We start from the raw sequence: 16,075 nt of genomic DNA, 5'->3' as shown, positions 1-16,075 counted from the left end.
TAACAATGATAAATAAATTCATTACCATCTATAAGGCTGTTATAGTAATTCTTTTCTTAATAGGCTATCAACACTGAGAAGCTCACATAATGCTAGTAAGAATTAAAATTGTTAAAACTGTTCTAAAAGGTGATTCAGCCATATGTATCAGGAGCTTTAAAAAGTATATTCTCTTTGATGCAGTAATTCTACTTCTAGAATTCTAGCCTAGGGAAGAAATTGAAAGATTTCCTGAGGCAAAGATTTATGTACAAAGAAGCCTAGTTTATAATAAAGAAACATTGGGGGATGATTAAGTAATGATGTGACAACTATATAATAAAATATCATTGTATATTTTTCGTTGAATTTTGAATTACATGGCAAAATATTCAAAATATATTATGTTTAAAATATGGATAAAACTGCTATTTCAGTATGGTTCCAATTTTTGTTTTTAAAAATTATATGTAAATATGCAGATTGGAAAGAAATGTATAAATATTATACTGATTGTCTGTTAGAATGATGAAATTATAGGAAATTTTCTTGTTTTTTCTTTCCAATTTAAACAATAAGCATAAAAGTACCCTCTTATAATCCAAAAAATTATTTCTTGTTTTAGAGAAGGGGAAAACTCAATCAACAAAACACAGATAAACAATACAAACCTTGTTAGATCCAGAATTTTTACACCCTCCAATGGCTTCATATTGTCAGTACCTGGCAAAATAGAGAAAATACTTGAAGAGAATTTATTACTAATTTTCAGAAGGAATAATGCAGAATTCTTCATATTCTAAGTAATTTCTATTCCTATCAAATAAATTTTCCTTCACATTTCTGCTTAATATCTAATACAGAAATCTTGACCAAACCCAATTAAACCAATCTATAAAAACTGAAGCCTCTAATACCAGATTATTCCCAATTAATAAAGTTCAAGGCTACATGTAAGATAGGTTGTCTAATGAAAAATAAAAGGTGACAGGCGAGAGGGGTGTATAGGCTGATCATAGAGGATTTTTAGGAAACTGAAAATACTCTGTATGATATTATAATGATGGATACACATCATTACACATTTGTCCAAATCCACAGAATGTACAACACCAAGAGCGAACCCTAATGTAAACTATAGACTTTGGGTAATAATGATGTATCAACGCAAGTTTCATCAACTGTAAAATATGTACCCTCTGGTGCAGGATGTTGATAACAGAGGAAGCTGTGTATGTGTGAGTACGTGGAGTATATGGGAAATCTCTGTACCTTCTCAATTTTGCTGTGAACCTAAAACTGCTCTATAAATAAATAAATAAATAAATAAATAAATAAATAAATAGTGAACTAAACAACAAAAAAGTACTAACAACAAAAAAGTAACAACAAAGACCTTGGAGTATTTGTTCTACATTTAAAACAGAGAAAATAATGAATTAAAAGGTTTATTAAACAATTTACAATCATATGTGCATTTCCTTTTTCTCTTCATTCATCAGCTATAGAAGTAAACTAAATAGGTCTGTAATTATATCAACAATTCACTAAAAATATGTAACATCAACATTAAATCAGAATCAAATTCTAGTCAAATGGCTTATAAAATTTGGATCACAATGATCGAGATGAAGCTGACCTTAATAGGGGAAAATGATGAACTACTGGTTCAGTACATTTTTTAAAATAGACTTTATCTTTTAAACCACTTTTAGATTCACAGCAGAATTGAAAAGAAAGTACAGAAAACTGCCATGTTCTCCCTTCCCCCCACACATGCATCACCTCCCCTACTTTCAACATCCCCCACCAGAGTGGTACATTTGTTGCAACTGATGAACCTAAGCTGACATATTATTATCACTCAAAGTCCATAGTTTACACTGGGGTTCACTTGTGATGTATATTTTATAGGTTTGGACAAATACATAATGACAGGTATCCATCATACAGAATTGTTTCACTGCCCTGAAACTCCTCACTGCTCCATCTATTCATCCTTCCCTCCCCTCCAACTGCTCATTGCAGAACTTTTTTTAAATTTTCTGCTGTACTTTAAATGTTTTTAATTAACTCTATTAAATAATGTGCATATGATAAATTATACCATTAAATGAGTTTTGACAGATAAATACACCTGTGAATTCACCCCCACAATAAAAACAAAACAGCACTTTCCATCACCTGAAAATTTCCTCCTGTCCTTTGCAAACTTCTCCCTCCATCCCCAACCTCAGGCAACCATTGATCTGCTTTTTCACTATATTTTAGTTCACATTTTCTAGAATTTTATATAAATTGACATTATACGGTATGTACCATTTCTTGTCTGGCTTCTTTCATTTAGTGTAATGATATCGAGACTTATCCAAATTGTTGCATTTTTATGAGCAGTATCCTACCCTATGGATATGCCACATTTTTCCATCCATTCAGTTGTTGATAGACACTGGGTTGGTTCATTTTAGGTTACAGTGAATCAAGCTGCTATGAACATTCGTGTACAAGTCTTCATGTGGACATGTTTTCATTTCTCTTGAGTAAATACGTACTGGAATGGCTGGGAAATACGGTAAGCTTAAGTTTAACTTTCTAAGAAACTGCCAAACAGATTTCCAAAGTGGTCGTACTACAGGGCATGCAAGTTCTAGAAACTCCACATTCTCGCAACACTAGGCATGGTTAATCTTTTTAATGTTAGCCATTCTAATGGTTATGTGATACTTCTCTGTGGTTTTAATTTGCACTTCCCTGATGACTAATGCTGTTGGAAATCTTTTCATGTAATAGTAAGCCATTCATATATCTTCTTGTGAATTGCCCCCACTGTTTTTAATACTGAAGCAAAACATTCAAAACAATGCAAAAATCTACCAACAGATGAAATTTTAAATAAGCACCAGCACATCCATACAACAGAACACCACGCCAATGTTAAGAAAAATGAGGCCGACTTACATAACCTGACATGTAAAGTTTTCTAAGATACATTCCTAAATTAAAAAAATAAAATCAAGTTGTAGAATAGAATGTATAATATGACCCTACGTTTGTAAACATACATAATAACATTAATAATATATGTTGGCATTTGTGGGAGCATTTAGAAAATTTTATCAGTGGTTAAATCTTGGAGTAAAAATTTACGGAGAACTTTCACTGGCTAAGTTACGTATTCTTGAATTTTGCTTAATTGTGATTATGTGTATAATCAGCAAAAAAAAAAAGACAAAAAGCAAAAAGTGAAAACATAAAGAATAAACAAAATGAGAGAGAAGACAAGATATTCCAGAGGAAAACAAAACAAAAAGATCTCAAATATAAGAAGATATTCTGACATCATTAGGAATGAATGAGTAAGTAATTCTTCACATTAATAAGACTCCAAAAGTACTGGTCTTCTGTACTCATCTCTTTTGGGGCCTCTGTTTTATTTCAAATGATGCAGGAAATATATTTAGGGGTCTCTTCATCATGTGAATCTCATTTCATCATACATGTATAAAGAGAAGTCTACATTTCACTACCAACACCTTCTCACATTTAATAATTTAGTAAAATTTTGTTTAATGATGCAAAAACTTTTTCAATGAATTCATTTAACATCAGGCAATAGAATTTTACTTTCATTATCTGAGAAGACACCCAAAAAGGACTTCTAGAGCACATTTAAGTCAAAATCAATTAATGAGTTTTAAACAGTTAAGAGCACAAACTCTGGAGACTGACTAGATTTAATTCCCTGCTTCACTACGTACTACCCTAGTGACCTTGATCAAGGTAACTTCACTTCTCTGAGCTTCAGTATCCTCGTTTGAAATACATATAACACAGAGTTTGCAAGGATTAAATGAAAAGTTATACGTAAAGTGCTTAGTACACTTCTTAGCATATAGTAAATGCTTACTAAAAGTTGACAATTTTTATCATCATCATCACCATATATGTATTATACAGTCACAATACCTATTGAAAGTAGGTAACTTATTCCAGATTTGAAAACAAAGTTAAAAAATCACAATTATTTTAAGGAACAGAAAAAAATATATATGATTCTCAATACTCTATACTTTAAAAAGGTATCTACAGCCATATTTTGCCTATTTGTGAAAGACCAGAATGGCTGATTACCGGGGGGAAACAGTTGAAAAGGGCATCTATTATAACGTAATTTGTTGAGATATACTGAACAGCTTGTATATTGCTCTATCTTATTTGGCCTCTAGGATGGAAAGCTATTATGATGATTCAGCTGAGTGACCATGGAAAAAAGTATAATTATAATGAAGCTGCCATTAAATCTATGTTTGCCAGACTCCAGGACTCCCCTGGCATTTGGATCTCAGGTTTCCATGATAAAAAATAATTCAAGCAGCACCACAATGGATGTCACTGACAGATGCACACATAAGTGGCTCGTCTGTGTGACTGCAATCATGGCATCTCTCCCCTACAGTACTAGCCAATCATTGAGACACTTTTTTTAAAAAGTCAAGTCATAAAACAAACTGACCAGATATCATTATCAAATACAACATATGATATACAATGAAAGGATTTCTTAATTTGATATTTTACTGAGAATTTAACTACCAGAACATAGGAGTGAGAAAGTAGATGGACATCTCTTCAGAGCTGAGGAAAACCAAGAAGCCCTGAAGACTTGTGCACTTGTCAGCCTGTTTCCGAATTTGGTCCAAGACGAGGTCAATGATCTCCTTGCCAATGGTGTAGTGACCGCGGGCATAGTTACTGGCAGCATCTTCTTTGCCTGTGATGAGCTGCTCAGGGTGGAAAAGCTGGCGGTAGGTGCCAGTGCAAACTTCATCAAAGGCTCTAGGTTCCAGGTCTACAAACACTACCCTGGGCACATGCTTGCCAGCACCTGTCTGAAGATGTTGAAGGAGTCGTCTCCTCCCGCAATGGTCTTGTCACTTGGCATCTGACCATCAGGCTGGATGCCGTGTTCCATGCAGCAGAGCTCCCAGCAGGCATTGCCAATCTGGACACCAGCCTGGCCAGCGCGGATGGAGATGCACTCACACACAGTTGCTGTTTTGTGGCTGCTGAGCAGATGGCGGAGAGGAGGAGGAGAGGTTGCTGCTTCTTAGAGCATGACTCTTAGGTGGTCGATGTCTGCACTCGCTCTTTTTTTATATCTTCTTGTTGTCGGCCCATATTCCTAAAGGCACATTTATCTGCTTCTTATTGATTTGTATGGCTTCTTTGTGCAGTAAGAATATTAACCTTTTATGATGCACATTTAGTAAAAGTAATTTTTCCTTATCTGCTGTTTGGTTTTTTGGATTGTTTTGGAATTTCACTTTGAAAAAAAAAGTCATTTCTTTTACTTTCTGCCTTTGATATTGTTTCAGGGTTACTTAACACTACCCACACTTTCAGTGATTTGCTAAAAAGATCCACAGGCCTCAGCACATAGCTGGATTCATGACTAAAGGTTTATTACAGCAAAATGATATATGGCCAAATCAGCGAGCAAAAAAGACAGAGTCTGGAAAAATCCATGCACAGGCTTCTTAAGTCCTCGTCCTCCCATTGTTGCTTCTTTCTCCAGCAACAAAAAAGTTCAGTAACATGTGCAATGTTTCTGTTCAGGAAAGTCTATTACAGACGCAAAATCCAAGGTTTTTATTGAAGGCTATTCACAGAGGCATTCTCTGCTTACCAAGCACCAAAATTCTGGTCTCCCAAAAGAAAAGCAGGTGCTCCCATAGATCACACTGATTGCACAAACCATGTAGGCACCCTTATTAATTAGGAAGCAGTTTGAGTGCCAAGTTCCCAAATGCCAAACAAGGGCCAAACTTGTAAGGCGGTCCTCCTAAAGATAGCACCCTGAGGCCTGCTATGTTAACTCTTTCCAGCACAGGTATCATTTTTTTCCAACCCCACATTATATAAATACTCCTGTATAGTTGGTTTTCCCTTTTAAAATTTTATATTTTTCTATTTAAAAATTTAAAGTATCTGAGGTTTATTTTTCTATAGAAACATTAAGTAGTTGCTTCTTAGAAAAGAGATTAACATTTTTTCTTGCTTTTTATTTTCCTAAACATTTCAGGTTTTCTAGAAAAGGATGTGTTGTTTTTATAATTGGAAAAATACAAAGATACAAATTCTAGTGACATTAACATTTTATTTACTCATTTTAAAACAAAAATTTGTGTCTGGAAAAGAATAATCAGACTTACACTTTTCTTCATGTCAAAGTATTCTGTCAGCAATTTTATTATTTTCAGTGAAAACTTTTGTAAGTGTGAGTTAATGCATTAACACTTGGATTACACATGGGTGAAGAATACTAGTCTGACAGAAATAAATATATATAAAACATTTCACCTGTGCTTGACTACTGTGGGCAATGGATATATGCTTAGATTTAAAAAGACAATCAGTAACAGCAGTTTGGCTCTCAGAGACAAAAACAAGTCGCTTCTAATACCTGCTTTATCAATGAGAACACTGCGTAAGTGATAATTAAGCGACCCACAGTGTCCAACCAATGAATGAGCTAATCACACCCTAAGGATGCATTTATTTTTTTACTATTGACAGTCTTTAACATGGAACAGTTAACAATAGGATCTCTAAATGGAAAATTGAGCTGTGACATGAAAAGTTTCAGGAAATATTAAGGTAAATCTTATGCTCTAAGTATACATACATAGGTCCTCCGTATCTGTGGGTTTCCCAACTGCATATTCAACCAATAGGGGATCAAAAATATTTGGGGGAAAAAAATTCCAGAAAATTCCAAAAGGCAAAACTTGAATACACCACACCTCCTGTAATCATTCGCATAGCAGTTACATTGTATTTACAACTATTTACATATCATTTACATTGTATTAGGAATTATGTGATATAGAGATGATTCAAAGTATACACAGGATGTGTGCTATATGCAAATACTACACCATTTCATATAGTAAGTTACCTGAGCCATCTTCAGATTTTGGTACCCAAGGGGTGTCCTGAAACCAATCCCTACAGACACTGAGGGATGACTACACAAACATCTCCATGCACAGAAGCTATGAAATACTTTCTCCTGTCCTAAGAAGTGCTTTACATCAAAAATATATGCTTTTCAGACCTATATTCATTTTTCAGCTGAAAGTAAACACGAGGTTTCTGAGGCAGAGATCAGAGTTATTATTACCCACATCAAGAAATGCACCATTTTCCCCACACCTAATATGCCACAGGTGTCATAATGAGAGCGAGTGGATTAGCCTGCACATACAGGGACTCAACCACAGGAAAGGTCCCCAAAATTACAAATCTGGGAGTTCGTATGGGATAGCTGCCCAGCAGCCTCCCTCCCCTGAGAAGAGCAGAGAAAGCTAATCACCCTAATGTAGGCAAATTCTTCCTGGGAAGAAAAGGAGATGGTCCCTGAGTTCTTATCCTTTGGAATGTAAATAAACGTCTCCAGGGGAAAAGATAAACTTCCCTGGGTTCACAATCTCAGTCTTGGGAATGTCTCCAGGGTTCCGAGTTTTATACCCCTTTGAAACATAAACAGATTTTCTGGGAGTCGTCTAACAATCAGTTCAGTCATCTTTTAACTTCCAAGGCCTGCCCTTTAACCCAGGTTCTAGCTTCCTTGGCTTCAAAAGCCCTGACCATGCAGAAACATGAAAATATTCACCTCCTGGTAATAAGTAATAAAACAAACCAAAGTATTTACATTTGCAGCTTTCATTAATACCCGACACCCACCCAAAATACTCCCTTTCAAGCTCTTTCTGCAGAGCTCTAAGAATTCCTCAAAGGTGCCCAGAAGCGTCTTATAAGGGAGGCAGATGAAGTAGGGGTACAAAGTGGGCATCTCTGGGGACCCCAATTCCTGCTTCAAACACAAACCCATCTGCTCTCATAAAGGTTCTGCGAAAAAAAAATTTTTTTAATCTACTGAAAATAGAAACAGCAAAAAAATCTTAGGTAACCCAAATAAAGATCTTCAGTGTTAATAGAAACAGACAAGGCCTCATTTACGTTCACACTTAAATTTCCTTGGCTAGGTACTCTTACTTGCATTAATGTAAAACTTGTAAAACGTAAACTACCACAAAGTTAACCAGTTATTTCCGGGGCTTCCCATACAGCTCATGGGTACTCAGAAAGTTCCCTGATGTTTTGACTGATGTCCTCTGTGTACACTTGAAAACAGCACCCAGCCACTACCAGTGTCTTCAGTAAAAGCAGTGTCCCATTCAGGACCCTGTTTCCTAATGCTGGCCCTCCCTGAACAGTGCTGCAGTTCTCTTACAGGAGCAACGCCTGTGTTACTTCCCACAGGACTCAGATTTAGTTCATGACGCAGCCACCATGCTCTCCTGTCCATCATTTTCATTCGCTTTTCTACTTCCACATAACCCAACGTAAAACTTCCTCCCCTTCCCTTCATCTCTCTTCCCCTCAATTTACCACCATATAAATTAATTCAATACAAATACGTGCCTGGAGACCTCAGACCCACCAGTTCAGGCAGCCAGACTGCAATTCCCAGGTTCACACCTGGGAAGAGTCTAGCTATATTTTCAAAAGTTCAGTATTAAGGTTGCATCTCCAAATCCTTAAATCTAAAACACTATGCTGCACAGTACCACCATCAGAATTATACGTGCTTACTTATGCTTATTTACATGTCATTGCATTTTTCAAAGGACAGACTGACTGTCAATTCATATCTCTTTACCCAGGAAAAAAAGACAACTGCCTGGGATTCAAGAAGCCTGAGTTCTGGTCCCTCCTCCATTTGCTATGTGAATTTAAGCAAGTCAAACTTCACTTCTCTTGGACAATTTCTCACCTGTAAAAAGGCAAACTGCCTATTGTCAGAAGTGATCAAGGTGGAATGTTCATATAATTATTAAGAATGTCCTCTCCCTTAATCCTCATATATACCTGAAAATACGATAAAGAGCACACTGTCATGCATAATCTACCTGTGAAAAGTTTTCCATTGTATTCCTCTTCCTCCCCGCATTTCTAATGCAAGTTCGTGTGCATAGAAGATAGTAAGACATTACTTTTGGGAAGAGCATTTTAGAAGTGTAAGCCAAGTAAAAAGGCAACTCAGTACTTCACTCAATTCTGCAAATCATTTGCCAGTTACTAAAACAATAACAAAAAGTTAACAAATGTAATTTTGGTTCCTGCCACCCTCATTTTTATGCTCCCTCCTCCAAAATGAAGATTGGTTGACAATACAAAAGGTGGTATTACAGGTGAGAATCACTGACCAATATAATGTGACCCACTCATTTATTCAGTAAATATTTGGGAGCCAAATTACGAGGCATTAAGCTAAGCGACCAAAGACAAGGTCCAGAAAGGTGCTTTTTTTGGCCAGAACAGAAGTATATAATAAAGTGGATAATCTGGGATTCTCAGACTTAATTGCATCACAAAGCCTTGATGGCATTATGCTGCCTTGATGGATTCTACAACTTGTGTGTAAAGGAGAAATGTGGTGAACAAAATTCCTTCAGAATAAACCACAAAAAACTCTGTATCTCCATTCATCAAGGATAAAAGCTGAGAAAACAGCACATTCTTTAGCTACCCATGTCACAGAACATGTCACGGAGACAATGAGTGGCAGCTGCAAGAATGTGTATAGGCTGAAAAGCACAGCTCCGGGCTACCCACTGGGCTATGATTAAATGGGTCCTAAAAGTTTAAGATTCTGTTTCCTACAAGCTCACTTCAAGACTCACTGTGGACTATCATTCCCAAATTCTGAGGGGATAAAAAAATTTCTATAAAGCTGCAGTCAGTGTAAATTCTATCTTCTAAACAAAATTCTGGGAGAGGTGTCCGGTACAAAGGTGTGTTTTATTATACATGAGGGGTCATTCTTGAATTATCACATTTTTCACCTAAAAGTCTGTGAAAGAATCATTATTTTAAGAGCTCTGGCCAAATGTTGCTCTTTTTGAAAATCAGGATCCCGACTTCCTAACCACTTCCCTTGCCGGCGTCCAGTTAACAGGAATGAGGAAGGGAGCAAGGTCCGGCGTTTGTGAGCACAGCCTCACCCTCAAGTTACTTAAAGACGCAGCCTGAAACCCTTTCCGATATGCGGCGGGATGCACATTTTTTAAGTTATTTAACTTGGGAGACGAGGCCAGTGGAGTGAGGCAGCGAGGCGAGGAGACCGCCCAGGAGGACGGCGGGGGGCTGGACCCGCAGCGTCGCGCTGTCGGCCCGGGGCCCGGACGGGTGACGAGGGGGCGAGCGCGGAGCGAGGACGCGGGGAGACGCGAAAGGCCAAAGGGCGGGCTGATACCACAAAGGGGCAGCAGATACTTCTGGAAAGCGCGGGCGCTCTCCTCAGAATGCCGCCCGAGTGGGGAGGCCGGGCTGCGCTACCTTTCGCCGCCCGGACCGAATCTCGGAGGGTACCTGACTGCGGGCGGCCGGTCCACAACCCCCTCCCGCCGCCCAGGCGGGAGACAAGGCCGGTTCTCCGCAGAGCCGCGACCTTCGCCAGCGTCGCCAGCATCGCGCGCCCCTCAGACGTCCTCGGTCCCCGCTTGAGTGAAGAAGGCAGCGCATTACGGGCCTCAGCCACTGAGGGCGCTCGCGGACACCTCGGCCCCGCCCCCAGCCAGGTGGGCGGGCCCGGGCCGGCCGGGGCGAGCTGTACTGGCTCCCTTCTTCCGCCCGGCAGGCGTCTAGTCGGTCAGTCGGTCCCAGCCGAAGACTGCGAGACTCCAAAGGCCATTTCTGGGGCTTGGTGTTCGGCCTTTTTTTAATCCTTTTTCTTCCTCCTTCTTTCATTTAAATCAGCTTAATCTGTACCCAATTCGATAACCCAGATATCCCGCTGCTCCAGCGGAACCTTTGTGACGCCGGAACCGATGTGCTCTGTTATGCTGGCGGCCGGAGGACTGTTTTGATGAAGGACCACCAAGGATATGAGAAGATTTGGTCGGGACAGTTCCGGCGGGAGAACGCGCCAGTGAGGTTGTCTTCGTCTCTTGAGATGCACCGACAGAATTTTCGACCCCCGACTCCTCCTTACCCCGGCCCGGGAGTAGGAGGTTGGGGTAGCGGGAGCAGCTTCCGAGGAACCCCGGGCGGAGGCGGACCACGGCCGCCATCGCCGCGGGACGGGTACGGGAGTCCACATCACACGCCGCCATACGGGCCCCGGTCTAGGCCCTACGGGAGCAGCCACTCTCCGCGACACGGCGGCAGCTTCCCCGGGGGCCGGTTCGGGTCCCCATCCCCTGGCGGCTACCCTGGCAACTACTCCAGGTCCCCCGCGGGGTCCCAGCAGCAATTCGGCTACTCCCCAGGGCAGCAGCAGACCCACCCCCAGGTAATAATAGTCAGCGTTTGCCGAGCTCTTACTGTATGGCAGGCATGGTACTAATAATCCCTTTACGTGGATTATTCTGAATCCTCTATGAGGTGAGATGCTACTGTTAGTCCCGTTTTTGCAGATGAGTAAACTGAGGCTCAGAGAAGTTGAGTAACTTTCTTTAGAATACTCTAAAAAGTGGCAGGGTCGTACTTTGTTTCCAGAATCCTCTTGCTTTTAACCAGTACACTGCTACTCATGCAGATTTCCCGAATCTCCTCTGCTTCGTCAGGGACCTGGCTATTTCGTCGCAGTAAATGATTCTTGAGTCTCCTGGTCTCCAAAGGGAAAAGAATGAATCTCCAGCATAGAGTTCATCTCTAGGGTTATAGGCTAGTGCCATCTTCCTACTGCTGACACTTTTTTTTTTCTTTTTCTTTTTCTTTTCTTTAATTTTGGCGGGAGGGAGGAGGGGTGGGGTGGATTGTTTTCCAACTACACTGGCTTCTGCTCCTAGTCTCTCAAGGGAAAATCGGTGATAGGAAATTCCTCTTGGTGAGAGTGAATACAGGAGACGATAGAGTATTTCTGATGGGTCTAGGATTTCTGTGGTTTACAACTTAAATGTGCTTGGCAGTTGTCCAGCTTTCCTTATGCTAAATCAAGCCCACCCCTTTGAGTCAGGAGCTAATGAGATGGGAAGGTTCTAACAATTTTGAAGCTGTAGGGTAAAAAAAAATTTTTTTACTTTGCCTCCAGAAAAAAATAGGGAAATATTGAGGGATGACTATAATACAATTAATTGATTATTTCATCACCAATTTATAGTTCTGCAGAGTTATTACATTAGAAGCCCTAAAATATTTGAGGTGACAGTGGATATAGAATTATTAATAAATCAGTATATCAAATGGGTTGAAATACTTTTAAAAACACTAGATCAAAGGAAGCGTGGACTTTGCTGTTGAACTTATTTGGGTTCAAGACACAACTTATAGTTAGCAATGTGTTCCCCACTAGCCTCTAAAGAAAAAGTACCACTTAACTAAATGTCTTTTTAACTGATGATTTTTTTTCTAAAGGGTTCTCCAAGGACATCTACACCATTTGGATCAGGGCGTGGTAGAGAAAAGAGAATGTCTAATGAGTTGGAAAGTTATTTCAAGCCTTCAATGCTTGAAGACCCTTGGGCTGGCCTAGAACCAGTATCTGTAGTGGATATAAGCCAACAATACAGCAATACTCAAACATTCACAGGCAAAAAAGGAAGATACTTTTGTTAACATTTCTGAAATTCAACTGGAAGCTTCATGTGTCAGGAACATCTTGGACAAAACTTTTGCTTGTAATTAAGTTGAACCCTAACATGGTGACTTTGGATAATTAGTTGTGTCTTTCATCATATCAAGTATTTTTGGTATTAGAGAAGACATTTGGTAGGATAATTTGCAATATTTAGCTCTCTGGAAGTGCCTACCACATTTTAGAAGATTGACAGTTTCCAAATACTTAACATTCTTGGTTATATAATGGACATTTGTCTTTTAATGTTTTTCCAGTATTTTAAAATAAAACATTCTGTTTTTCTAGCTATATTGTGATTTTGTCATATGCTAACGAAGAATTACTAAAGTAATGCTTTGTAATCACTTAGAATTCATAAGTATATATTTTACATACTACTTTTGAAGTGAAATAGACTATCCGTTGTGCTGTAGACAGTTCTACATTTGTTAGAGAGGGGGTAAAGGAAGAGAATAAAGGAGATTCCTATTCATATTATAACCATTGTTCTGCGTGCATACTTTATGTAATGCTTTTGTAAAAATGTATTTAAAACTTGATTGAAAGTTACAGGAACCCACTTAAGCTTAAATTAAAAAGTACTTATACCCTTTATACTCATTTAACTGGAAAGGGCAAAGGTAGACCTATTTTTTTCATAACTAGATCAAAATATTCTGCCTCTGAATTTCTCTACTCCACATCTCAGTACTGTGAAGTCACTTTCTCTTGAGGCCCAGGAAGATGGCTACCAGGAGTCTCAAATGACTTCCATTGTGAAGACAACATTTCCTAACTCTGTCAATCCCAGTGAAGACAGATTGGCCATGCTTAGATCATATTTCAGTAGTCCTGATCCAATAACTGTGATCAAGCCAGTGAGGCCTCATTAGCTTGAACATGGACCCACCCCTGAAATGAGGCAGGGTCCGTGATCTTCAGCCCCTCTAGGCCTACCTGGATTAAAGAAAGGTTTTCCAAAGGAAGGAATGCTAAGTATCTATACATACTGTAATGGGGAGAAAAATATAAAGAAGTGGGTTTTTCCCCCCTACTATTTAAACAAAATCAAGTCTTACATAACGGGCAGGCTGTTTGAGATATTTTGGAGTCACTATATATGATGGAAGTATAGCTAGTTAAAGTTTTGTTTGAGCATTCCCAGAAAGAAACCTGTAAAAGTGAAACGATCACACCACCTATTTGAGCCATAACCAGTTTTATTTGTATGTTAGATCTTTCACAGAGACAAAAAAGAAAATGAGAAGGGAAGGATTTTAGATTTTATAAGAGCTCCATGAGTCCCTGGACTACTAGAGGTTACTAGCTAGGTGAGTTATTTAACTTCTCTGTGCCTCAATTTTATCATACGTAAAATGAAATTAATAGTACCCATGTCATAGAGGTGTCGTGTTTGAGGATTAAATGGGTTTACCTGTGTGAAAACTTAGGCCACAGCCTGGCACATAGTAAGCACTCAATAAATGGTAGCTATTACTTTCTCACCCCTGTATCCTCAGCTCTTAAAATGATGCCTGAAAATAGGTGCTTAATAAATATTTGGTGAATGAATGCAGACATTCTGATTATAACTACTATATTGTTCCGCCTTTATCTTCTATATATAAAGGTATCAGTTTTCCCCCCAATGTTTTAAAGAGAATGTCCCTATTTTCTAACATCTTGTCTTTCTAGATGATTAGAGGTCATAATGTATGATGAAAATTAGAGCAAGTAGAATACATTTGTATACCTTTTATTGAGCTTCATAGGTAAGAAATAGTATCTTTAGGAAATGGCATTTGGAAACATTTTTTAAGCTATTAGAGATCACTGGATTATTGGCAAAGATAAAAGGAAATCAAGAAGGATTTTATGCAAACATACTCATATTTGAAAGATATTCAAATTATAACTTCTAATGGTTTGTATGCATTTTATTTTACTACTTCTTGAGTGTAATGTTAAACGAGTAAATGTAAAATTTCTTTTCTGCCAAGTTACCAACATCTTCCAGAAGTCTGACCTTTTCAGATTTTCATAAGAGAAACATTTTTTGTCCTCAGGAAAGGTACATTGCTGTATTGCTCTGGTTGGTAGTGTATATAGTTATCAAAGTTCTTTCAAGATTGATTTTGGTTTGTTTATATTACTAGCCTATTTTAGTTTAGCTGAGTGAAAGGAATTGATCATTCTTTTAAATGATAAATGATTTTTTTAAGTGTTCCAGAATATACATTTTTACCTCCATAGAAATGCTAAATAACTTTGTTAGGGAAATTTATAGTTAAGTATGCATCTTAAATATTCATATAACTGAAGAGTGGAAGTATAGTCTATAGCTGGGTCTTCAGACAATGGTGTGTATACTTCTGGGAATATTTAACTATAAAGGCAAAGATAGCTTTAAGGAGATCCAGATCCAGATCCTCAAATCCTGTATGTACTCATTGTTGAAACTGATCTGCCTAATGAATACTTCCATGATCAATGGATTGTGCCAGTTCTTTATTCCCCCTTCTGCCTTTTCCTAATTACCCTTCTCACACTTGATGAAAGAAACCTATGGCAGGTTCATTTTTCAAAAATGACAGCAGCAGTATTTCAGATCCCTCATACTCTTCCAGAACTTTGCCTCTACCTCATCAAGATATAGGGTTATGTCCCTACCCTTTGAACCCAGGCAGACCTTTCTGACTGCCCAAGGAATTATGGTAGAAGTTAATGTATTTTCATTATGAGTGTGGTCTTAGAAATGATCCAGGCTGGCTGGCCCATGTGAAGATGATCAGAACTCAGATGTGTTGTCAAATAGGGAGATAGAGTGATGACAGTTTTGGTTTAATGACCTTGCCTTTCTTGGCTCTTGACTACTTAAAAAACCCATTTTTCCTGTAGGTGACTCATGTGACAGTAAAGCAAAGAGCATGAACATAACATGAGGGGAAAAGCACCTTATTTTTAGGCAAATGATAAAGATGCTTGCTTCATCTATCTTAGAATATTCAGGATTGGTATAAAGGCATGATGGGTTTTGGTGAAGCTGCTGTCAGACAAACTGTCTTTTCTTTATTTTCAATTATGATAAAGAGCCTGATGACTATGTCTCAAACCTGTCTCAGTAGCATGATTTGCATGATTTCAAGGAGGAAGAAGTTAAAAGTTCCGTGTTTCTTTCTGACCTATTAACATTACATCTTCAAGTTAAAAGATCATGTTCCAGAGGTAAGTTCATAGTATTTATATTTTCTAGAGCATTTTTAAGGTTCTTAGGAAAAACATTTTTATTATCCTTTGCCAGTTCATTAGTAGATTCTGGAAATTCATATTAATTTTTTACCTTGTCCAAGTCTCGTGCTTATTATCTGAGCCATTTCTCTGCTTTTTTTCATTCCTACTATGTTTTTAGGTATAAATCAACAGAAATGTTTTGTGGATTTTACCGTAAATAAAACACAGGATAATCATCAG

General features: G+C 38.4%; 2 protein-coding genes across 4 annotated transcripts in view; one reads left to right on the top strand and one right to left on the bottom strand.

Annotated features, from left to right (window-relative positions):
- SUGCT (succinyl-CoA:glutarate-CoA transferase) overlaps positions 1-10,541 on the bottom strand; it is a 550,122-nt gene extending 539,581 nt beyond the window's left edge. For all 3 annotated transcript variants that reach the window (XM_006198531.4, XM_072965240.1, XM_072965239.1), the window contains exons 1-2: positions 10,417-10,541; positions 651-702 (exon numbers count right to left, since the gene is read on the bottom strand). In XM_006198531.4, coding sequence (XP_006198593.2) covers positions 651-702; positions 10,417-10,516 — 152 coding nt within the window. In that variant the 5' untranslated portion in view covers positions 10,517-10,541. The remainder of the gene's footprint in view (positions 1-650; positions 703-10,416) is intronic.
- A 115-nt stretch (positions 10,542-10,656) lies between these two features.
- Positions 10,657-13,105, top strand: MPLKIP (M-phase specific PLK1 interacting protein). The gene is made up of 2 exons (XM_006198530.4): positions 10,657-11,338; positions 12,403-13,105. Exons 1-2 carry the CDS (start codon positions 10,913-10,915, stop codon positions 12,601-12,603), a joined length of 627 nt encoding a protein of 208 aa, XP_006198592.2. The 5' UTR covers positions 10,657-10,912; the 3' UTR covers positions 12,604-13,105.
- Positions 13,106-16,075: the final 2,970 nt, after the last annotated feature.

The sequence above is a fragment of the Vicugna pacos genome, chromosome 7 (genome assembly GCF_048564905.1).
Source record: "Vicugna pacos chromosome 7, VicPac4, whole genome shotgun sequence".
NCBI classification, from domain to species: Eukaryota; Metazoa; Chordata; class Mammalia; order Artiodactyla; family Camelidae; genus Vicugna; species Vicugna pacos.
The sequence above is the reverse complement of the archived record's forward strand: the minus strand, read 5'-3'. Positions and strand labels throughout refer to the sequence as shown.